General features: G+C 46.7%; 1 protein-coding gene across 2 annotated transcripts in view; it reads right to left on the bottom strand.

Moving 5' to 3' along the window:
• Nucleotides 1–24525, bottom strand: part of LOC146839103 (uncharacterized) — an 83393-nt gene that overhangs the window by 39191 nt on the left and 19677 nt on the right. Inside the window, exon 2 of one of the 2 annotated variants that reach the window (XR_014960780.1) lies at nt 3726–13259. Coding sequence is in view for 1 of the 2 variants with exons in the window: in XM_085603110.1 (XP_085459236.1) it covers nt 10973–12583 (1611 nt within the window). In the remaining variant the exon portion in view is untranslated. Of the gene's footprint in view, nt 1–580; nt 13260–24525 lie in introns of those variants that run through there. The other variant, XM_085603110.1, reaches the window with a different exon arrangement.

Here is a 24525-nt window from a genome sequence, read left to right as displayed (position 1 = left end):
GAGTGTCTGCTGTTCACCCACTAGTCTTCTACAGGTGACGCTGGAGAGCGTGTAGAATTGCATGGGTCTGGGAGACAGTGCCTGCTGGTGTTATCTGGAGAGCGTGTAGAATAGGCTGGGTTTGTGAGAGTGTCTGCTGTTCACCCACTAGTCTTCTAAAGGTGCTGCTGGAGAGCGTGTAGAGTAGTTTGGGTTTGAGTGAGAGAGAGTCAAGGTCGAGCTGGCCTCTTTCATAAAGGAGCACTGCTACTGTATACATATTTGCACTCCGGTTTGCAGTACTTGACTCGGGGGTGTCATATAAGACCTGGTGTTGCTCTTCTCAATGCTTACATGGTTGCCTTGCCTTTTTTCTTTACATTACAAAACCTTGATTTTCAAATGTGTGCTGAACTCACCCATAGAGAAGTCCATATGGACAAGGGAGGAGGGGACTTCATCTCGTACACTTATTTCGATGAGTTCACTAAGCAAGTCTTACATCGGGCCCTTCACACCTCCCTAATGAGGAAGACCCCAGACATACATTTCAAACATTCTCTATTCATAACGAAGAAAATCACAGAAGAGCCGACAGAATGTGAGTGATTGGCTCACTCATGATTTATTTTGTACTTAATGTATATTCCATGAATTCAACACCTCAACTGAACAGATACTTAAATTGCATGTTAACATTAACTAATTAATTCATAAACACAGGTGGGAAACAAGGAACGGATGCATAAAAAGGATAACACATATCCACTTCTTAAAATGACGACTCTTTCAATTAAACATTCAAAGACAGATTAACTAAAAGGTTTCTATAGTTAATCACACCAATAGTTAAACACAACATGTCGACATTTACACCAGCAGCATCCTCGAAGGAATGCATGCCATGAATTCTTCGGCTAATGAAGCCACTTTTTGACCTATAACTCAGACACTTGGACTATTCCTGTATATAGCTTCTCACACTACCTTTTACTTTTAATTATTGTTATTTTCATTTTAAGGGCACCAATACATTGACAAATGTAACTCAGCATATGACTTTTGACAAAATGCCATTCAGTTATCCTTTTATTTATTAGCTTGATTCCACTGCAACTAGGCATCTCAGCGACCGACTCCCTTCTTATTCTGTACATCTGCAGCGAAAGCTATGCACAGTTGTCTCGTTAATCACCCACACTTTTAAATTAGTCAAACACCCCCTAGTGCTCTCAGCCTAGGTTGAGAGGCCAATTCTCAGTAAACTCACCCCATGTCATACATGACAGGTAGCCACGTGGCGGAGTGGTCTTTCTTTACTCAATAGTCATTGGTTCACAAAACCTTCCACACCAAATAGGCCAGGATGGGTAGAACTTTGTCTCCATAGATGCTCACGGCTCATTCTAGCATTTGACAGCAACTAAAAGTTTAGATTTGCAAGATCTGAAAGTGCCAGTGCCCCAGTCTACTGTTTGTAGACATATTGTAGTATCTGCTGCACATGTATCTCACACCAACTTTATAAATATATCTGGGCTATCAGATATTTTCAAGAGATCCTGTGACAGTAAAATAGAAAGGTTTTGAGATTCTTTGATTTACCCATTCACAAAATAAATATATTAATTTTCATATTCCAATATTGTGTTGTTCTTGGTTATCTGAAATGACCAAATGACTCAGGAAGTAGGCATCCAGGGACACACCAGGCCCCTCTAAGCTTCTAAAGAACGAGAACTAATCCGCAGAGTTTTGCAGGGCTTAACATAACGTGTATTTGTAAAGCGCACATTCACCCGTTGGCATCTTGGCGCTGAATAACAAATGTTCATTATTACCTAACTCAATTGTACTCATTTTATCGACCTCAGAAGGATGATAGGCTGAGTGGGCCCTGCAGGGATTTGAATCTGTTACCATGAGGTCAAATGCAGGCCCCTACAGTGGACACGTTTAGTCCACTAAGCCACTAGCCCTCGCATCTACATGACTCCACTACGTCTTACAGTTGGCAACATAAACATCCACACATGCTGATGACACACAAATGATACTGTGTCTCTCAGACAAAACACCCAACATCAGTAAAATAAAATCACCACATGCATGATCGAAGTGGTACACTGAATAAAATCCAACTGCCTCTAACTGAACTTGGACAAGACTGAAGTGGTGGTCTTCAGGAAAGACGCCTTGCCATGGAACTTTCCTGATGGCCCACAGACCTTTGGCAACACCCACAGAACCTGCTCTTAAATAATGCACCTCAGAATCATCATAGCCAACAAACGGGACATGGCCATCCAAGTCAACAGAGAAGCCTCGTCCTACTTCAATACCCTAAGTATGCTGAAGGAAATCTTCAAATGCCACCGGACATCCCCAAGAAAACCATCAGATTATGGGAACACCGTGTACGCAGGAATAAATAACTAGCTCACAACAGGACTGCAGACTGCCCAAAGTGCAGCAGCCAGACGAATCCTCATCCTCCCACACCGAGCCCACATCATACCACACTTTGGGGAAGTTCACTGACTCCTGATACACAAGCACGCACACTTCAAACTCATCGTCCATGCCTACCTAAACAGCCGCAATTATTTCCACCAACCTTCCAGGCACCTTTGCTCTGCCAGTCTCTTACTAGCCCACATCCCACCCATACACAAAAGCAGAGCAGGCGGCCTTGCCTTCTCATACCTGGCTCCTAAAGCCTTGAACAACCTCCCACAGCACATCAGAGCCTCCTCCTCTCTTCTTGACTTTTACAAGAAGCTGACGATCTGGCTTTTCAAGTAAGCTCTCCGGGGCGGACCTCACACCTTGATTACAGAGGGCCTGGATACCGTCACGGATGATTTGTGAGCTAAAAATACGCCCATAATATAACTTACCAAAATATAACATAACATGACATCTTTCACTCCCTTTAGATGTACTGGAGGGAATATTTACATGAAATGAGGGTATTTTAACACAATTCCACACACATATTTATAGCCAGTGACAACAAAAATTCTCTAAATAATTCCGTGAACATTCTCACCAGATTCTCAGTAGGGTTTGCCAGGTAACAAAGACATACTTCAGTACAGGTCACTTACTTGCCCTTATATTGGCCCAGTACAGAAGGGCTTGTAATTCCAACATAGTGGTGTATAAATGTAAATATTAAGCTCCTATAGGAATAAGGAATTACTAGCTCTCAGAAGAACCCACTGAATTGTCCTTTACAAGTTACATGTGACAACAGCTCAAGCAGGTCCCTTTCAGGGCACCAGTGGAGTGGCTCCACAGACTGTATGTTCTTATAGAGGCCGAGGAACAGTCGCCCATATTATCAAAAAATGCTCGAAAACCTCCAGTAGTCCGGGTCATATGTATAGTGGCATTCTGGATATGATTTCTGCAGAAGCATTTCATCCAGCACTTAAATTACCATAGGTGTACAACTATTCACCCTACCAAGGTGCTTGCAGTTTTATGAGAAACTCTTTGTACTGGGTTCTTTCATTTCACAGGTACTGTTGTTATAGATCTAACTCCCTCTAACGCTTAGAAGAATAAGGAGCACCACATAAGAGTCTTAGAAAACTTTAAAAATGTAAACTTTTTTTAATTAGGCAACAGTTTTTTAAAATTCCTCTAGTGACAGAATACATTCAAGTACTTAATATTCAGTGGCATTTATATGGATTATTAACAAGAGGAGAGCCTAGAAAATTGAATGAAGGTCTGACCTCAGTATTACTAGTAGCATTTCCCTCTCCATCATCACAGGAGCGCTAGTACCATTCGAAGCAAAGAAAAATTTCTGTTCCTGGAAAAATGCAAAAAGGGGGCCTTCTGAGACCAGTCATGCCATCAAGACTGGACCCTCTAATGCCATCAATTCCAGGATCCCTGGTAAAGCAGTCACGCCATCGAGTCTGGATCGGTCTAATGCCACCTTTGCTAGGCTCCTGCTGAAAGAACAAATTATCTTGACAGTTTAGGGAAGCAATCTCATTAAACTACTATTTCTATACCATCATCAGCCAAATACCATGAATTAAAATAAACTTTTTTTGTTTTTATTACATATCAAAAGGCACACATTTTTTTATTAACATGCAAAATCTAGTCATTTTATATCATATTTTTTATTCTAGCTGTGTCTTCTGAGCGTGCAATCAAACTCTTTATTATCTCTTCCTATGTTCAACAATAATTTCAAAATTCGACTCCATTAGGCATCTGCCCTCGACAATACTCCCCAAAAAAATGTAAATGGTGATTTTGTGGCTTTATTTTCTGTCTATCTCACAACGCGAGCCTCTGTGCCGCCTGATGAAAGGTTAGCATTCTAGCTGTTTTACTTAACCGTCCAGCTTTGAGACCTATAGAGAACTACATCTTAAACAGCTTTTTCTCCAAGCAATAAGTTTGCCATTTGGCACCGATTCTGTCCTTTCACCAGTTAGGATTTGGTTGAATGATGTTCTGTAAATAAGAAACACCTTAAAAAAAATTACATGTATATACAATTAATCTAACAGCAAATCATTCAGTCTGGCGAGCCTGCAAATCTCCCAAGGATCCAGGCAGATGTTTGACACCTCTGGGGAAGTTCTGCCATGGTTGCTGCCTTTAGAGATACATGTGATGGTGGAAATGACCATCATTTCTCCTGCGTCGGGTCAAGCATTAAATCTGAGAGCTACAGTTCACATTTCCTACTTTTACGTGCTGTGCTCTTAGAGAGTGTTCTCTGTCCGTTGTCATGGTCCTTTTTGCGGCGTTACTGTTGCAAAGTCAGGTTTGTGTTTGTGGACGGCCTAAGAGGTGCTTCACTCCAAGGGGGTTTGGTTTATGGGTTATGTCACGAATCCCGAAAGGTACCTGAAAATAGCATTGTACATAGTATAGCTTTTACAGGTAGTATGATATTTCTTTATAACTCTTTCACAGAAAGAAAAAAAAACATTGTTTTTTGTCTTTAGCCTACACTGTGCTAGTCTCCCAATGTGTTTCCTGGTATTTCATATGGAGAGAAATAAATATTGCAGACACCTACAATTTTAGAAGTCTACAAATAGCTCCTTTTTCCTTTTCTGCAATTAAGTCTTTTATGTTCTACTTTTTATTATCTTGTATTGGAATGTCCCACATACTTATAATTTTTATAATGCCATAATCCACCATAACTGCAGTCTTTTGCTAACCTGTGAGTGAACAGATGGGTTAGTATTATTGTCGATGCGCTTAAAGGATTGATTATTGACTAAAGTCCTTCCCACATTCTCTTCAATTGTGACCCGTGTGCGTTCACTAAATAATCATTACTGTTAAGTACTCATGAAAAGTACTTCCAAGGTCACTGCACTCAAATGGTTTTAAAAAAAACACTTTATTAACATTTTAGGAAACTTATACAGGACACAGAGTGACAACATAACCCAGTATAAGCAACATGGTCTAACATGGCATATATAATAGTACATACATGGGTGCATTGCCTCCACATCATGCATCGTACTCTCCAGTCTGCACATGCCATCATGTGCTGCTAACCACTGAAAAAAATAAGCACTGAAGGAAACAGGAGCAACAAGCTCAGATAATTGGAGGTATGCAGCAGTGGAGGGGGGCAGTCCCCAGAAGGGGAGCTGCGACACAGGGCGGAGAAATCTCACAAGACAGGGAAAGAGGAGGGGAGGAGGGGGGAGGGAGGAAGTGAGGGAGGTTGGGCAGGGAGCGACCACAAGAGTGCACGGCAAGGGCGGCAAAGGCAAGATCCCCTGGTGGGACGGCAGCACCACAAAGAGGAATGGGAAGCGCCCTGAGGAGTCCCAATTACTAACGAAAAATATCAATATATGCTGTGCACTTAGGAGTTCAGGGCGGTCTCGTCTGATTTTTGCCCCCACTAGGGTCAGGTATCTTTCCCAGTCGGGGGGTGAGCAGACCCGCTATGACCCAAAGCGACTCTTTGCAGCGCGTCATGTTCAACCAATATCCCAGAACTTAAATCGGAGAGCCTCAGCTATAAGGGAGGGAAAAGGGCCGACTTCTAGCACATGGCAATCCACCGCTCGGTGAGAAATAGAGCCAGGTCAAGGAACTTGCTGGGGGATTTACCTTCACTGGTGCGGGCAGTAAGACCTAATAAATAATGTAATGTACCTTTTACCAGGTGGTAACCCAGTAAATCCGAGATGTGAGTGAGTATCTCATCCCAGTAGGCGCTGATAGAGGGATAATCCAACACCATGTGAGCAAAGTCTGCAGCACTGTTGGCTAAACAATGGGACAGGCATCCCCAGTGCCTGGATACATTTGGGCTATCCGTTCGGGGCTGAGAAGGGTGATGCAAAAAATTGAGTTGGGTGTATTTTACTCTAGAGTTGGCGAAGATAATTCTAACCATCCCTATGCATTGTGTCCCACTGCTTATCCATAAGCATTGCATCTAGTGCAGCCTCCCAACGATCCCTCAAAGCTGGAAGCGGTGTTTTACTATCACAGCGTAAAGTACTATGTAGGCAGGTAATAGCCCGTCTGGCTGAGTAATGTGTGAGTAATGTCTGTCTGTTTTGATGGCTAGCCCTGTAGAATGCCATAGTCATTCATCAGGCCCTCCAAAGTGTACAGGACCTAGTCTTTGAAAAGGCCTCCCAATGTAGTGAGGCCTGCCCCTGCCCACTGGGCTACATCATGCCTCAACTGGAGTGCAGGGCAGTCGGGCATCGCCCAGAGGGATGATTGATTGGCCTGGTGTGTAGGGGTTTATGTTCAATGCTCGGTGGTATAGGTGTCCCACTAGGACGTGGCCACCCACATAAGGATGTCCCCGCCCCTTTAGGGTCAACCACCTTATAGCCAAGTAACCACCTCAGGTGGAGATGATCTCCTGAATCAATGTCCCAGTTCTGACATACTGTCTCCAGCCAGCCAGCCAGTGTGTCGGCCATTGCAACTGGGCTGCTACGTAGTAATTCCCAAAGTTTTTGACCCCACCCTCGGACAGTGGGCCTATAATTTAGTGACCGTGGCCCTTAGCCTCTCATTGCCCCATATCAGTGCAATCAAGGATGAGCGCAGCCCTGTAATATACCCATTGTTCAAAAGATGGCCGAGCAGGAGTACCAACATTTTGGAGATAGCTATGCCCCCATAGGGGAGAGAGGGAGGTATGTCCAAAAAGGTAGGGAGCCTCTCACGGTAGACAATGCCCTCCCTATATTGCCATCTACCAGGTCTGCCAGTGTGATAAACTCTGATTTCCAGATATGTAAAGGTGTCATAGCTCCAGGGGAGGCGGGTGCGGGGAAGTCTCTGTTGCTGCTCGCCCGCAGTTGCTGGCAGGGGAACGAGATGGGATTTTCCCCAGTTCACTCTGAGGCCAGAGGCCCTGCTAAAAGTGATTCAGTCAAAAGGAGGTGTTGAATATTGTTTTCATGCTCACAAAGGTAAACAAATGCGTCATCAGCTTATAATGAGACTATATGCCATTGGTTTACAACTCAAATACCCCCCTTCAGGGCCCTGCTGTGTATGTGTAGAGCACATGCAAGGGGTTCCATGGCCAGAGTGAAGGTGATAGGGGACACCCCTGCTGTGTGCCACGCTCATTGTGTAGTAAGTGAGATATGGTAGTGCAAATCTTTACCCTCGCCACGGTATGTTATTAAGCAACAAAACCCATGTCAGGAACTTCGGTCCCACCCCAAGTCAAAAGAGGACCTCCTTCAAGTAAGCACTCTCTCCCCCAGAGTTTCGAACACCTTCTCTATGTCGAGGACAGCTACCCAGAGATCAGCACCAGATTCTCCTGCCAAGTTCAATATCCTGAAAAGGCAGCATAAGTTTAAAAATGTGTTTCTACCAGGGATGAAACCATTTTGATCGAGCACTATTAGATGTTGTGCTATTAGTATCAATCTCTTGGCCAGTACTTTCCCGAGAATGTAATATCTGTATTTAAAAGGGACAATGGCGATAAGACCTAATCAGCAAGGGAACACTGTCAGGTTCGGGCAGCACCACTAGCACTGTTCTCATAATATATTGTGGGAATATTCCCACTGAGTAGGCAGATTCATAGACCTGGAGGAGTTTTGGGGTCAGCTGTGATGCAAAGGCATCATAAAAATCCACGGACCAACCATACTCACCCGGGGTCTTACAGCGTGACATTTGCTTAAGTGCCTGAGATATTTTGACTGTGGAGAGCAGGGCTTCTACGTCTGCCAGTGGGATGCCTGTAATTGTGGGAGATGCATGTTTCCAAGAATGTCCGTATTGTGGAGGTGTCCACTACCACTAGAGCGGCATACAGTGTACTGAAGTAGGAGCAGAAAGTGAGGTTTATCTCTTCCTGGAAGTTGATAGTGTTGTGATACGAGTTCTGGGCGAGTCTGAGCGGACGAGCCAGGCAAGAAGTCTGCTTACCTTGTTCCCACCACGTATTTCCTAGCCAAGTGCTCCTTGTAGTCCAGAACGCCCAATTTAATTAAAGTGGTATTGTGTGTGAGCCTCGCTTGCGCCAGTGGAAGCTGTTCGGTTAGTGGGTAATAGCAGTTAGTGCGTTCTAATTTTGGCTTCCAATCGTTGAAGTTCCTCCTTGCAGCACTAACTTAGTGCCATAGACTGTTTTGATGGCTAGACCTCTACGGACCACTTTGAATGCATCCCGGTCCATCAGAACATCTGATGCAGTAGCCCTGTTTTCCCTAAAGTACAAATCCAGGTAGTCAGAGAGAGCAGTTCTAAGTGGTGCATCTCGTACAGCTTCCACTGGTATGCGTCACATCGGTGAGCGGGCCGGCCCCATGAGAGTGAGAGCTGGAGTGGGCGGTTATCAGAGGAGGTTCGCCAAAGGCGTTCAGCCTGTGACACCCTGGACAGTTTATCGGCACTGCAATAGAAGAGATCAATTCTGGTGTGGAGGATGTGTGAACTTGTAATAGGAGTATTCCATAGATACTGCGTGTAGGTAGCACCAGGTGTCCGATACCTGAGCATGAAACCCCCATTACTGCAGGTGTTTTGTCAATGAAATCGCATCAGGGATTGGTAAATGGGATCTAATAACACATCCACAACACAATTATGATCACACCCCCAAAAGCCGGGAGTGTGGCAGTTAGTAATACTGCGGTTAACGAGTCTGTGAAATGTGCCTGGTAGGAGTTTGGGGCATACAATGATACCAGGGAAATGGGAAACCCATCTAGCAACCCTTCAACCACCACATGCCTCTCTTCGGGATCTGTTTTAGTATGCAACACTGATTGAGGCACCCCTGAAGCAACACAAATCAAGATACTCCTGGCATATCTCAAGTACGTGGGCACCACCAATGTACACGTCCATCTCCTGTGCATCCCCTTCAGACCAGGGGAAGAGAGGCCGGTTTCTTGAAAGCAGGATATGTGTACACTGCGCTTCCTCAGGTATTGGTGAATGCGATACCTCTTAACATAGATGGAAATGCCCCTGACATTCCAGGTCATGAGATAGTAGTGTGTTGTGGCAAAATGATTACTGACTTGCATGATTAATGTAACAAGAATGGAGCCCCATGCCCAGCCCACCCACAGCATCGCCCTCCCAGCCCCACATCAATGCTCACCATTGAAAAAACATGAAAACGTAAAAAGCAAAGAAATGCAATACCAATACCGCAACTTCCCTTTCCCAGCCACCACACCAATGAGCGACCAGCCAACAGCAACAAAATGCATAGGAACATGATCTCGCAACAGATAGGAGAGATAGCAAAAACCAACTAGAGGCATAAGCTGATGTGGCGGAAATGCCCCAAAAAGGAAGATGACCCATGTGTCCAGTCCACCGCTGGCTCTGGGTCCCCCGCTGATGACCCTTTAGTAAAATACGTACAATACAGCCTACGAGTATGGCCCCAGCTCAGCGAGGGCCACCTCCTGGTGCAATTCGCTCAGCAGACGTTACAACCAATTGAGGTGGTTCATACCAGAGCACCCGCTGACATGGGTGTGAGGTCTGGGCCTCTCTGCAGCAGAGCGTCCGTCAGATCAAGGTCCCTAAACAATGCCGCAAGGTCTATTCCTTCAGCCCCAACCAAGGGTGCGGGGAGGGAATGTGTTGTGTTCGCCTAAGCCCTTGTTTCTCTGTGGAGCCTGCCCTCCTGTCTCTGCCCTAGGTCGCCAACATCTCTGTACCTGCCAGCCCCCAGGTTTTCCCATATCTCTGGATGGTGACACAATGCCCCGGCCCTAAAGCCAGGTCCACTCAGCCCACAAGAGACTTTTTGGCCACACAACAGGCCCATACAAAACAGGTGGTGGAGCGAGAATTCTGCCACAGCTTAAGTGGAGGGGGGGTCCCTCCACATAGGACCCCTCCGGAATAGGAAACAACATGGTGCAACACATCTGGTTGCGGATTGCGACAGCCCATCAGAGTCACAAGAGAGAGGAGTGAGCCCTTTCATGATCGTCGCTCTCTGCTCGGGGCCCCAGTCATGCAGGCAATGAAGACTGGGGGTAAGGGTCATCTGCAAGGCTTCGTCCAGCACGTCTAAGCTGGGTGGGTGCAGTCATAGGGGGAGCCAAACCCACAATGCCGGCTGCGGCTCAGCTGATTCCTTCTGGCTTATGCAACGAGCTTGCTCAAGTCAGGCAGTGCAGCTGATCCTCAATTGTAGCCCAGCAGCAGGAGGGTTCCACAGTTCCGACCGCGCCGGACATGGCACAGCCAGGTCCAAATCACCGCTCGCGCTCCACTTAGTCAAAGCAGAAAAAGCCTAGCTGAGATGTAGGCTCTGCCCACACCTGAGGCCGCGCCTTGGTAGAGTATACAGGCTGCTTCCTGGGTGGGCCAAATCCTAGGCCAGCTGCGGACCTGCACCGCCCCACAACACAACAGGCTTCAGGGGTGAGGTAAGTAGGAAGCAGGGGCGCCGGAGGAAGGATCCTTGGAGAATGGATGGCGATGGGCTGGGCTCACAGTTTGTTGCAACTTACTCAGATGCCATCTTGACCATGCCCCCTTCCTCCGAGTGTGTTGGCAGATGTCTTTGTAGTGTTGATAATTGACAAAAGCTCTTCACATATTCACGGCATTTGAATGATTTTTCCCCTGTGTGTGTTCGCTGATGCCGTTTTAGGTGTCCTGATTGACTAAAGCTTTTCCCACATTCACTGCACTCAAATGTTTTTTCTCCTGTGTGCATTCGCTGATGTCTGTATAGGATTGATGACTGACTAAAGCTCTTCCCGCATTCACTACACTTGAATGGCTTTTCCCCTGTGTGTGTTCGCCAATGACTCCTTAATGCTGACAAGTCCCTAAAACGACATCCACATTCATTGCAACGATATGTCTTTTTCCGAATGCGTGTTGTCTGAGGCTGTTTTAGGCTTGATAAATATCTAAAATTCTTCCCACAGTCATTAGGCTTGAATAGGTTTTCTCCAGCATCTGTTTCTTGAGGAATCCTTAATGATGAAGATTCACTAAAACTATTTCCATGTTCACCACAATGATTCAGTTTTTCCCTTGTGTGAGTTCTATGATGTTTTTTTAGGTTTGCTGATTCACAAAAGCTCTTCCCACATTCACTGCACTTATATGGTTTTTCCCCTGTATGTGTTCTCTGATGTCTTTGTAGGTTTGAGATTTGCCTAAAGCTCTTCACGCATTCACTGCACTTGAATGGCTTTTCCCCTGTGTGTGTTCGCTGATGGATCCGGAGATTTGAGGAAGCAGTAAAACTACTTCCACATTCATTGCATTGGTATGGTTTTTCCCCTGCAAGTCTTTGCTGATGTCTTTGGAGTTGTGATAACTGACTAAAGCTCTTCCCACATTCACTGCAAATGAATGGCTTTTCACCTCTGTGTGTTTGCTGATGTCTTTGTAGGTGTGATAACTGATTAAAGGACTTTTCACATTCACTGCATGTGAATGGCTTTTCCCCTGTGTGAATTCTCTGATGAATCCTTAGCTTTGAGGAGTCCCTAAAACTACTTCCACATTCAATGCAATCATAGGGTTTTTCCCTTGTATGTGTTATATGATGCCTTTTTAGGTATGCCGATTCAGAAAAGTTCTTCCCACATTCACTGCACTTGAATGGCTTTTCCCCTGTGTGCATTCTCTGATGCATTCTTAGGGTTGAGGAGTTACTAAAACTACGTCCACATTCATTGCAATGGTATGGTTTTTCCCCTGTGTGAGTTCGCCGATGGCTTTTTAGGCCGGATAATCGAGTAAAGCACTTGTCACATTCATTGCACTTGAATGGCTTTTCCCCGGTGTGTGTTCTCCAATGCATCCTTAGGTTTGAGGCTTCACTAAAACTACTGCCACATTCATTGCAATTGTAAGGTTTTTCCCCTGTGTGTGTTCGCTGATGCCTTTGTAGGTCTGATAATCGAATAAAGCTCTTCACACACTTGGTGCATTTGAATGATTTTTCTCCTGTGCACGTTTCCTTGTGGCACTGTAGAAGGGATGACAAACTAAAGCTCTCACTGCTTGCATATGAATCTTCTTTCTTGGTAAGTGTCTGTGGGTCAGGTATGTATTTGTCTACATCACATGATTGTGTTTCCTGAAGGGACGACATGCTTGATAAAGCACTTGTACTAATCTTACATTCCCTTTATGTGCGTCTTATTTTGCATGTCTTCTCTCCGATTTAAAAATACAATGATCACTAAATACTTGCTACACACATAACATGTGTAAAGTTTCCTTGTGGGTGATTGTGTCTTTAGATTAGATAAAGGTTTTTCCTATTGGCGCGTAAATATTCATCCTTTTTCTGGTCAGTGCAAACTGGGACAGTACTCTGTATTTTAGACATCAGAACTCCTCTTTCCTTTACCCTTCAGTTGTCTGGCTCCACTCCGTTGTGCTTTTTTCTTGTTGTGGTTTGGCCAGAAAGAGTTTCCAATACACCTAGAGCACTGAATGATGTTCTGTTATCATTTTAGGACAAAAAACACTCTTAAGCACATCATACTGACCACATGACGAAAGCTGGAACTGTGCACCAGTTTACAAAGGAGGTTGTTTCTTAGCATTGTTGCCTTCATTTTCTAGACATAATGTCTTCGTCTTACGGTTACTAAATTGGCCATGAATGCTTCTTCCAGGATCCAACACTTTATGTGCAAGTTCGTCTGTTCCTGGCTCCACTGCTGTTTTCCTTAAAACTGGAGCTCGTCATTTCTGTTTTTGCAGATTTACAGCATTATCTTCATTATTCATAATCAATTCATGCATTCATGGCTTGTTTTCTGTTGGATGAAAAGAGATTTAAATTTAATAAATGCAAATGGAATGGCATGGAATGTGAATACGCAATATTTAGCTTGTTCTAAAAACCATCTCTTCTTTACCATCTTTTAAACTTATCAAGGGCAATTTCACCATACATAGATATTTAAATATAAATTCTGATCAACATGTCACATCTTATTTGTTTAAGAAAAGGTGGTGATTTAACAGGATTCGTTCAGTAACTTAGTAAAGGAAGGCTGCTCGTGTACCATTCACATACTAATTACAGCTGTAGGTATATGCTTATGGTCAAGCTTTTGTTAAAACAAGATTATCTCGTCCAATAAGAGATGGATTAAAAAGACCGAGAGCGGGGGGCGTGGCCGGGCATCTGCCAAGATGGCACCGTAAAGTGAGAGCTCCACTGGGGCTGCGCTGAAGGCCCGCGATATCCGGCCTAAATCCTGTCATTGCAGTGCTATCAGTAACTGTGGTGCAGCGGGACACCAAGTGCTCTTGTTTGGTGAGTCACGAAGCGCACAGGCAGAGACAGGTGAGATCAACAAACGCGGAGGCCTCCGGAGCGACTGGGCGGTGCTCGCGCAGGACGTATCCGGACGTCAAATCATCCTGAGCTGCGAGATCGAGACACCGATGTGTGTGGCCTGGGGGCGCTTACATCTGGACCCCGAGATTCTGTGCCGCGCCATCGGACCCGCCCTGTAAGAATTGAAGCGCCGGGCGGTGTCAGGTAGAGGTGGGATTGCTGTGCGGCTGCGAGACCGCGCTTAGTGGCCCATCGTTTTGCACTCCGACGGGCGGGCGGGGCCCCCCGTGCGGATCGCCTGCATTAGAGGGACCGGGGGTCATAGAAGAGGCTGGGCCCCCACCCTGTGCCCATGAAGTGAGGAGCCTGGTGCCGCTGCTGCGCCATCAGCCTGAGGCGCCCTGGGCCCGTGTGGTGACGAGAGATCCTGCATGGCGCCGCCTTCCTTGCTTCCGATGTGATTTGTGGTGTCTGGCGGAGTTGGGCGGCAGTGGCATGGTGGCCAGGTGATTGTGAGACGCAAATCGGTGACCTCGTTGCAACCAACCTGAGCGGGTGGGGCGCGGGAGCCCCCCACATGATCTTTTGAATCCTTTGCTGCTGTGAGGTTGGGCCCACTTTAGTGACTGCGAGGGTGGTGTCATCTGTGGCTCTCCTGCCCATCTATCTTTGCTGCTGGACCCGGGCACAGTGGATGGTGGCCAGTGGGAAGGTGCCTCCGCATAACAGCTGTTTATGCAGCCAAGGCCTGGTCGTGATGGATGCCCCGTCTCGGTGGGTGGCTACCATCGGCGATAAGGCCTAGTGATTGGATCCACTTGGAGCTATAGCGAAACTTGGGTGTGCACTGGGTGTCCATCACTCCTTGTCTTCACTGTGGCCCAGTCCGGTGCATGATGAATCCTAAAAGAGCCTCGCAAGTGCAATTCAACAAATTGGACAGGTATGCGGTTCCGAAACAGACGCCCACGGAGGAGGGGGACGTGGGGGGCCCGGAGGAGGCACCCGAACCGTCTTTAAGTTCTATAATGCGACCATTCAAGTTCTTGGAACAACGCTGGAAACAAAGATCGATAAAGTTTCTGTTGAAATGAACTTGATCCGTGCTGACATGGCCAAGACCTCGGAGAGGGTTACTACGGCGGAGACGGACATAACAGAACTGCAATCCTCCACACGTAAATTGGAAGAACGGGTTCAGCAATTAGGCCATCAACACAAACAGGTGGCCCTGAAGCTGGAAGACCAGGAAGGTAGGGCTCGTCAGAACAACATATGTGTGGTCGCGGACCCGGTGGGGGCGGAGGGTTCTAGCATGGATCTTTTTCTGGAGGATCTAATAATGAACCATCTCAAACCTAAACGACTCTCCGCCTTCTTTACTGTGGAAAGGGCCCACAGAGCTCCAGTCCCTCCGCCTAAACCAAGGGCGTCCCCCAGGACAACCATTGCGCGGATTCTGAACTATAGAGACCGGGACGCTATCCTGCAGCAGCCCGCCTCTACGGCGACCTCCCTTATGAGAACACACCCGTTACAGTCTTGTAATTTCCGCCTTATTGGCTCTACTTGGGAGGCAGTAATGCGGAAATTACAAGACTGAAAAGGGTCCAGAACGCTGCGGCTAGAACCCTGTTGGGTCTGCCCAGGACATGCCCCACTTCCAGTGCTATGCGTCGGCTACATTGGTTGCCTGTGGCTAAACGCATAGAGTTCAAGATCCTCCATGTCTTTTAAAATTTTAAATCTCTCCTCTCCAGACATATTGGCCAATCTGCTTACACTATACACCCCCTCCCGCCAACTTCGGTCTATGGGCCAGCATCTGGCGGTTGTTCCGCGGGTGAGGAGGGCTCGTGCTTGTGGACATCCTTCTGTGTATTGGCAGCCAAACTTTGCAATATGCTCCCCATCGCCATTCGCAGTATGAAAAACTACCTGGCATTCCGTAAGGCCATTAAAACGCACCTCTTTCCTCCACTATAGGCTGCTTTTGTTGTCTATTGCTCTGCAGTTTTCTTCTTTACCGCTGGGATGCCCCTTTGCAGGGGCAGCTGGGCGCTATATAAAACTGCATATCATAACATTTTACCCAGATTTTACGCTGAAGGTGCAGCAGGAGCGCCGCACCTTTGATGGAGTGAAGCGTGCTCTAAGGGAAAGGGGCATAAAGTACATGATGTTCTTTCCGGCGAAACTTAAAGTTATCGACAATGGTAGATCTTGGTTCTTCACGGCCCCCTTCGATGTGCAAGTATGGCTGGACGAGGGGCGATAACAGCAGAACAATCAGCGCAGAGAAGATGGCTGGAGAGACACTTGTGATTGTGTGTTCGGATCTTCCAGTGGACCGGAGGGGTTGGACAGGCGAGAGAAACGATCGTGGCGGTCGAGATCCTTGAGCCTAGCGACCTTAGAGACAATTGGAAGCTGATTCACGTACCGTATATAGTTATGTCTGATTAGTGGGTCCTTGCATTCCTTATATGGGATGGCTCCGTGAAATGTGGGGGTGTTCTGCAACTAAACTTTACGAGACTCGGGCTGGGTGGCGGCCTTACGGGGACTTGGGGTGGAGACCCTGTGGCGGCCCTACAGGGACTTGGGGTGGAGACCCTCGGCAACCCCTTCAATTTTTGAGTGTTTATTGGGCCACAGGCGCGCAGCTAGTTGGGGATGTGGGCATTTTTAGGCCTTCAAAGCAGGGTAGCAGGGAGGGGGGATGAAGTTCATGGGGTTCTTTTGGGCATAGTTCTGTTATGTTTGCTTCAGAATACCAATGTCATTCGAGGTGACCTGGGTCTTAGGTCAGCAGGATTCATGCCAATACATAGGGAGTGGGTGCGGTAGGGTGGGGGAGGGCTGACGGGTGGATTCTTTTTACATATTCCTCTTGAATGGCCTCGCAACACACTAAAAAACTAAAGGTGCTATCGTGGAATGTGAATGGTCTGGGGGACAAAATTAAAAGGACGATGGTGTTACAATATCTCCATTGACATTCCCCCGACATAGTGCTCCAGCAGGATACGCACCTGAAGGGGAATAACTACCTCTCGCTCAACCGGTTTGGGTATACGCTTTTAACAAATGCTGGGTTCACAACTGGTTCTAGGGGAACAGCGATACTGCTTAAGAACTCGGTGCCACTGGTAGTATCTCGCAAGTGGTGTGATCATTTGGGACGATATGCTGCATTGTCGGGAATGTGGGAGGGGCATACCCTTAACATATGCTCAGTGTACATCCTTCCGAGACTGCATGAGGCGACCTTCCCAGACCTCGGCAAATTGTTATTGGACATGCCAGTGAGTACTCTCATTCGGGGGGGGGGGGCGGGGGGTACATGAACAAGACAATGCTGCCTGAACTAGACCGAGATGCGAGCTCCCAAAGGGCTGGGGGGTTTGCGGCCACTGAGGGTTTTTGCGACTGCTATGGGGTTGTGGACCTGTGGAGGTTGCACAATCCCGCTGCTAGACAATACACTCACATATCTGCGCTGCACGGTAACGGGTCCCGTCTGCACTACATCTTCACCCATACCACCTCAGTTGGAGTCTTCCAGGCGGGCTGTCACAGGACCCAGGGAATATCTGATCATTCCCCGGTGGAGGTGCTTCTGCTGGGCCCAGTGGGGACAGGACCCTACCTCCACACTTAGATCCCTATTTGTTTAAAGACCAGGAGTTTCGGCAGCAGTTTGAGGAATGTACTGAGCAATATTTTGCAGAAGACTCAGGATCTGTGCAATCCGACTGTATATTGTGAGAGGCTTATAAAACGGTGGCCAGGGACTTTGTGCAAGCGACTACCAGGGCTAGACGCAAAGAAAAAAGGGCGCAATGCGACAGTTTGGAGCAAGCGATCACAGCTCTTGAATCTGCGATGGGAACAGACCAGGGGGGCGATGCAGGCCGTCTCCACATACTTAGACTCAAACACAAAGAGCTCAGAGATTTGGAGAAGAACACAGCTCGTACGTATGCTATTGCGACGCAACGGCACATACGACCTAGGCGATAAGGCGAATAAACTTATTGCATGGTTGGAGAGGCGGGATAGAGGTCGTAACTGGGTCTCTGAGTTACGGTGAAGGGGACCGGCGCAGTCATAGCAGAGGCGTTCGCCCAATATTATGAAGGGATTTATCAGACCCAGGCAGATAGAGGGGTAAAGGATTGCACAGAATTTTTAATGGCTATTGCTTTACCAATGCTCAGTGTGGAGGACCAAGAGGCAATTGACGCGGATTTCTCTACAAAAGAAATCGAGGGTGCCATCCGGGACCTTCAGTCAGGGAAAGCAGCGGGCCCGAACGGTTTCCCGGCGGAATTGTACAAATTTGTGGCACGATACCTGGCACCCTACATGCTCCATATGTTCCAAGAGGCGAGAGTGGAAGGTCAATTACTGCCTGACCTGAGGACAGCTACTTATTGTTGTGATCCTTAAGAAAGGCAAACCGCAAGATTGTTGTAGTTTATACTGGCCTATTTCACTCTTGAATTTTGAGGCCAAGGTGTTGGCTAAAGCCCTCGCAAACAGATTATCTCCTGTGATACAGTCTCTGATCCACCCGGACCAGTCCGGATTTATGCCTCACAGAAACACCAGACTAAATCTTTGCCGTTTATACGGGGTAATGTATATGGTGCAGCAGCGACCGGACATGCATATGGCTTTTGATAGTATTGAGTGGCCATATCTGTATGCTGTACTCGTCAAGCTTGGATTTGGTCCGGGCGTCCGCACCTGGATTGAACTATAATACGCAACCCCGCTAGCCCGCGTCAGGATTAGCGGCACTTTGTCCAGAGTTTTCCAGCTGCATAGGGGTACGCAACAGAGCTGCCCGCTCTCTCCTGTTCTCTTTGCATTTGCACTTGAACGCTGGCTTCATGGGTAAGAGGGGATCCGCTGGTGAGAGGCATTGATGTGGGGGGGGAGGGGAGGGAAGAACGTATCTCCCTCTATGCGGATGACATCCTGCTGTATGCCCATAAACCTAGACAGACCTTCCCTAGGCTTATCCATATCATTCGGTCCTTTGGCCAATACTCAGGATATCGCATAAATTAGGATAAATCCTCGGTATACACTCTCGCAGAGGAGCCCCCGGTTCTGACCACGGCATGTAAAGAACTGGTTCACAAGGATTCCTTTAAATATTTGGGCATCTTTATCACCAAGACGGAGGAGGGGTTCATGCAGCTAAACGTACATTCGCAGCAAGACAGGTTGAAAGTGGATGTGGACCATTGGCGACGTTTACCGGTCTCCATGATGGGAAGGGTGGTTTTGGCCCTCCTGCGTTTCTTCTATGCCATACAGAATACCCAGTTTCAGAGTCCAGAAGCTTTCTTCCGCGTGGTTGGGTTTAAACAACGAACTTTGCTATGGGGGAGGTTGCCCTAGGATCCCTCTAAAGAAATTACAGAAGGGGGTCTATGAAGGGGGATTGGCGATACCAGACATCAGAAAATAATATTGGGCAGCTCAGCTTGTTAACATTAATGGGTGGGTCTTGGGTGGGTCTTCTCGCCGACTGAGGAACCCGCCTACCGGGTTGATCGCTTTGCTATGGATGTGGGCAGCTACCTATCTGCTCTCTACAGGGGTAGGAGGGGCAATCCGTCCCTTCCGCTCCACACTCAGACTGTTGTTATGGTATGGTGGAAGGCAACCAAAATGATCGGCTGGGAGGCCAGGCTCACTGAACACACGCCACTTTGGGAGGGAGAGTTTCTGCGAGAGGCGAGGCATCTGGTTTCCACAGGTGGAGTAGCATAGGCCTTTATCTCCTGAGGGATGTTTGGATAAAAGAGAAACTGATTACCTTTGAGGGTCTTCAGGTAGCTACACATGGGTACGACTGAACACTTACCTATAGTTGCGACACACACTTTACTGTCATCTGAAGGAAGGGGACTCCATACTGGGGTATACGCCTCTTGCAGACAGACTCCTCCTTGATCCAATGATAGATAAAGCAATATCCCTCACCTACAAAAAGCTAATCAATAATACACCTGACTGTCTGGGGCCCCTGCGGGCGGAATGGGAATCGGACGTGGGTCTCCTTGAAGAAGATGACTGGAGGGAGGCCCTGCAGAGCCCCAGAGACATAGCGTGCCAGATTTCGGCTGATCCAACTGCGCATTCTCGACAGGTCCTACGCCTCGAGGACCGCACTGTACCATATGGGCTATTGTACATCGAAGCAGTGTATTAGGGGCTGTGGTGAGATAGGGAATTTCTTTCACATACTGTGGACCTGCCCCAAGATTAAAGCTTTCTGGGCGGGAGTGACCAGCGTGATGACATCGGTGGTGGGGAAGCAGGTCCCACTAGAAGTGAGATGGCATATCCTGAGGGTGACAGGCGAAACAGTATGGCCCAAATGGTCCACCACATGGCTCGCTCTGGCGGGAGTTGTGGCAAAAAGTAACATCGCCCGTACATGGTGCTCCAGTGAAGTCCCAACGGTGGAATCCTGGGAAAATTATTCAGACTGGTGTCAACCGGATGAGCGGGCAGTATATCAGAGATGGGGATGCTCACGCAAATGGGAGAAGATATGGGGGGCCTGGGTGGGCTACAGAACCGGACAGTCCCCAGTTAGTATTGGGTAGCAGATATGTGGGTAATAAGTTTTGTTTGTTTGTAACATATGTCAGATGGGTGGAGCGGGTGGGTGAGCTGGAGGGTTGAATTGTGGTAATATTTTTTATTTTGATGCACCAAACTCACTCTATGTACACTGTAATAATTTCTTAAGCTTTGGGTTTTCTTGTTCTTGTTAAGCAAAAGATTTTTTTTTTCAAAGACCCAAAGAAGCCGGGCACACATCAGAATGTTCAAGGTGGTGTCTGGCTTCTTTACCTGTGTCCCCAAAATGATGTAGAGCAGCGGTTCAATTATTGTATTTATTTAATGTTTTGACTTTTCATTTATCATTTATGTCAATCAAACCTTTGTAAATAGTTTGTAATCAGAGTTCAACAAACAAATTGATCAATAGCAATTCACATTTGGAGCTGGCTTATTCTTTTTCACAAGGTTAATTATAATAGCCGCTGTGAATGAAGAAGGTATTGGGATTCCCACCAAAATTTCATTGAAGTGTTGTGTTGTAAAAATTTGCTGATTCGAATAGTGCTCCTTGTAGACCACTGTTGGGATTCTACCACACTTGCATGCCTTCGCGCTCGCCAGCAACATAAACAACGCCTCTACATCTTTAGTAGTGACTTTTACAATGAGACTTTTTTCTGTCCGTCTACAATTTTTAGGTAGATCAATGGAGCTAAGAAATTGCTTTGCATTCCGCTGAGGGATATGACCTGGCATCTAATATAATTTTCAGGGCTCGGGATTCACTATCATGTGAAGGGATTTCATATTGGCTCTTATTTTGGAAGACCATGCACGCTGTTTAACTATCTGCTGACTCTCCTCATATATTTTTTGTTGAAAGGTCTTTTTGTTGCTTTTTTCTTCTGCTATAAAAAAAGGGCCCTAAGGTTCTGAAGTCCTTTGGACAGTCTGTTTTCATCTTCTGTTGCTCCTTACTCGCTAAGTTGTTTTACTGCAAAATCCACTGCCTTTTATAATTCCTGAACTGTCCTCAAACAATCTTTATATCCCCATTAGGTATAAATAATTATCCATCCCCTAAAACGTGCCTTAAAGGCATCCCACAATGAATTAATTTGTGCCGAATTAGTGTTGATTTGACAAAAATAATTAGTAATCTATTTTATTTTTTCCAGTTTTGGTCTAAAGGGCGTAGCTTATCGAATCGCCATCTAGGCGTAAGCCTAGTAACATCTGTTATCCCTCTTCTCAAAGCTCACAGAATAAAAACAAAAATATCTTTTTGAGATGCACTGATGAACTATTTTTGAAAAGCGTGTATATTCTCACATATCAGGATGATCTAATCACCTTGGGTCAATCAAGGCATAATCTTGCAGAAACCAGAGCAGTAGTGCTGCAGTTTTGGGTTTTAATTGCCTCTTCTGCTTTTTTGGAGTATTTAACTTCATGTTTTGAATGAAATTAAAATCCTTGTCAAAAATGACCAGGCCCACGGCATTCATCGAAGCCTCATTGCGTTGACATAGAGCCTCTGCCTCATTCTCAATCGGCCTATAGTAATCAACAAAACTTAAGAGGAACCCTCCCACTGAGACTTTAGTAAGACCCACCTGCCCCTTTCACCTCTCTTCAATTCTCCTGTTTGCCAACTGATATTGGGAGAGAACTTTCTAGGCCTCATTAATTTTTGAGTGCTCCATTTTAATTGTGTTTCCTGTTAAAATATCCCATTCATGTAAGAAGAAGTCAACAATCCATAATTAACCCATATGTCTGCTAATTCAATATACCATTTGCAATCCCAAAAGCTTACGAAGATACTCATCAGCAAACACCCCATAACTTGTCTTAGTGTACAATTTCTACACCAATTTTTCTAAAAACACCCCTTTCAATGTTGCCCTCCCATATTGTAAACAGTTAAAGAGGGTGAGAAAAAAACCTGAAAAAAGATGAGAACACATGCAGTATATTAACCTATTACCTATCGCGCAGCGGACGCGATCAGCGGGCGCGCCGGATCTGCGCCGGAGTCGTGCCAGAGTCCTGCCCGTCTGCGCCCGTCCACGACACGGCAGCGGACGGCGCGGCGGCAGGCTCTGGCCATAGGCTTTCCTACTCTGCAGTGGATCTACTCTCATTTAACCGTAATACCGCTACCTGTCGGTATGTCTTTCCCGGCCGATTCAAAGGTAAATGCTGCTGTCCAGGTTGTGGATGGTATCCCAACATTTACCGGGCTTCTGAGGGTTCCCGTCCGGTCCCTCCCAAACAGTTTAAGTGCTTATTGCTTAACACCCGTTCTTTACATAGGCACGCTTTGGACATCTTTGAGCTCCTTACCTCGGAGAATCCACTCTGTCTCTTGCTCACAGAAACATGGCTCTGTGAGTCGTCTAATCCTGACATCGCGGCAGCCTTTCCGCCAGAGTATATTGTTTACAGACAGGATAGGACAGTGGGTAAAGGTGGTGGTGTTGCACTTGCAGTTCTTAGATCTTTTGCCTGCACAATTATCCCATCTCTGCCTATTTCTGGCTGCGAATCCCTCGCCTTTTCCATTGCACTCTCCCCGCATCAATCTTTTTCTGGGCTTTTGGTCTACAGACCTCCGGGTCTGCGGGGTTCCTTCTTTGACGACCTTCAATCTGCTATTACTGCTCTTTGCTTGAAGGTGGAAAACTGCATAATGTTAGGGGACTTTAACATCCATATGGACGTTGAGTTGGACAGTGAAGCGGTCAAAATCAAGGACATCACTGTTCCTCTTGGTCTAACTCCTTACATCTCAAGTGCGACTCATGATAAGGGTCACACGCTTGACCAAGTGTTCTCCACCTTTCCCCTTATTATGTCCCATCCCACCCCTGTTCTCTGGTCCGACCATTCTTTGATTAGTTTTTAATTCAGGGCAGAAGTAAAACATCTTATACTAACCCTGACCACCTTAGGCACCCCAGACGACCTTTGCATAAAATCACCCTTGAGAATCTTGCTCAAGCGCTTCACGAATATCCCTGTATCCTATCCGGCCATCTGGAGAGGGACCTTGAAACTTTCCAGGAATGGTTAGTTGAAAGGCTTGATGATCTTGCTCCTCTTTCTACCCCCTCTTCATCTGTCAAGCGCAGTTCGGCTCCTTGGTTCTCTAAGTCACTTGCTCTGGCACGGCGTAACTGTAAGTTAGCCGAAAGACTCTGGCGGAAGCAATATGACCAAGAAGCTAAGTCTGCCTATAAACTATCTATTAAATCTTACCACTCTGACATTCTTGAGGCCAAAAAGAACTATTTTGCAAATAGAATTGAGTCTGCTTCAAATTCCAGTAAAGAAATTTTTACCATTGTTAAAGAGTTTATCTCTCCTAAATCTAGCATAGTCCAGCATAAGTTCTCCGAATCTTGGGTAAAGGAGCTGGCCATTTTCTTTAATACGAAAATCAAATTGATTCAACAATCTTTTCCACCAGCTGCCCCAAGTGCTTCATTGCATGACTCCATTCTGATGACTTTACCTCCTGATTCCTGCCCCATTCTATCGGAGTTTCCTCCTTTATTGGAATCTAATTCTCTGGATCTTTTACTCAGGATTAAATCTGGCTCTCCGCTCGATCCGTGCCCGGCGAGCTTTTTAGCCAGGACTGCCAAGATTCTGAATTCCTTAATTTCTCCTGTTTTGAACCTATCTTTGTCCAGCGGCATTGTTCCGCCAGCCTGGAAGAAGGCAATGGTCGTTCCCCTTCTTAAAAAACCAGGCCTTGACCCAGAGATACATGCTAACTATAGGCCCATTTCTCTCCTGCCCAGCTTGGCTAAGATCGTCGAGAAGCACGTCCACTCTGTGCTTTCTTCCTTCCTTGAAGACCATGGGTTACTCCACTCTACCCAATCTGGCTTCCGCTCCAACTTGAGCACGGAGACCGCTCTTTTGGAAGTTAATGAAGCCATTAAGGAAGTTCTCGACTCAGGCGGAAGAGCAATGCTGGTGATGTTGGATCTGTCGGCGGCCTTCGACACCGTCCCGCATGAGGCCCTCTTGAGAAGACTTCACGAGATCGGTCTCAGAAGGACGGTGTTGAGCTGGCTAAGATCTTACCTAGTGGGTCGTCGACAAGTGGTCTGGGCCCCCCCGTA

Source organism: Triturus cristatus, chromosome 4_2, assembly GCF_964204655.1.
Source record: "Triturus cristatus chromosome 4_2, aTriCri1.1, whole genome shotgun sequence".
In the NCBI taxonomy this organism is placed as follows: domain Eukaryota; kingdom Metazoa; phylum Chordata; class Amphibia; order Caudata; family Salamandridae; genus Triturus; species Triturus cristatus.
Note: the sequence above shows the minus strand (reverse complement) of the source record. Positions and strands in the feature narration are given on the sequence as shown.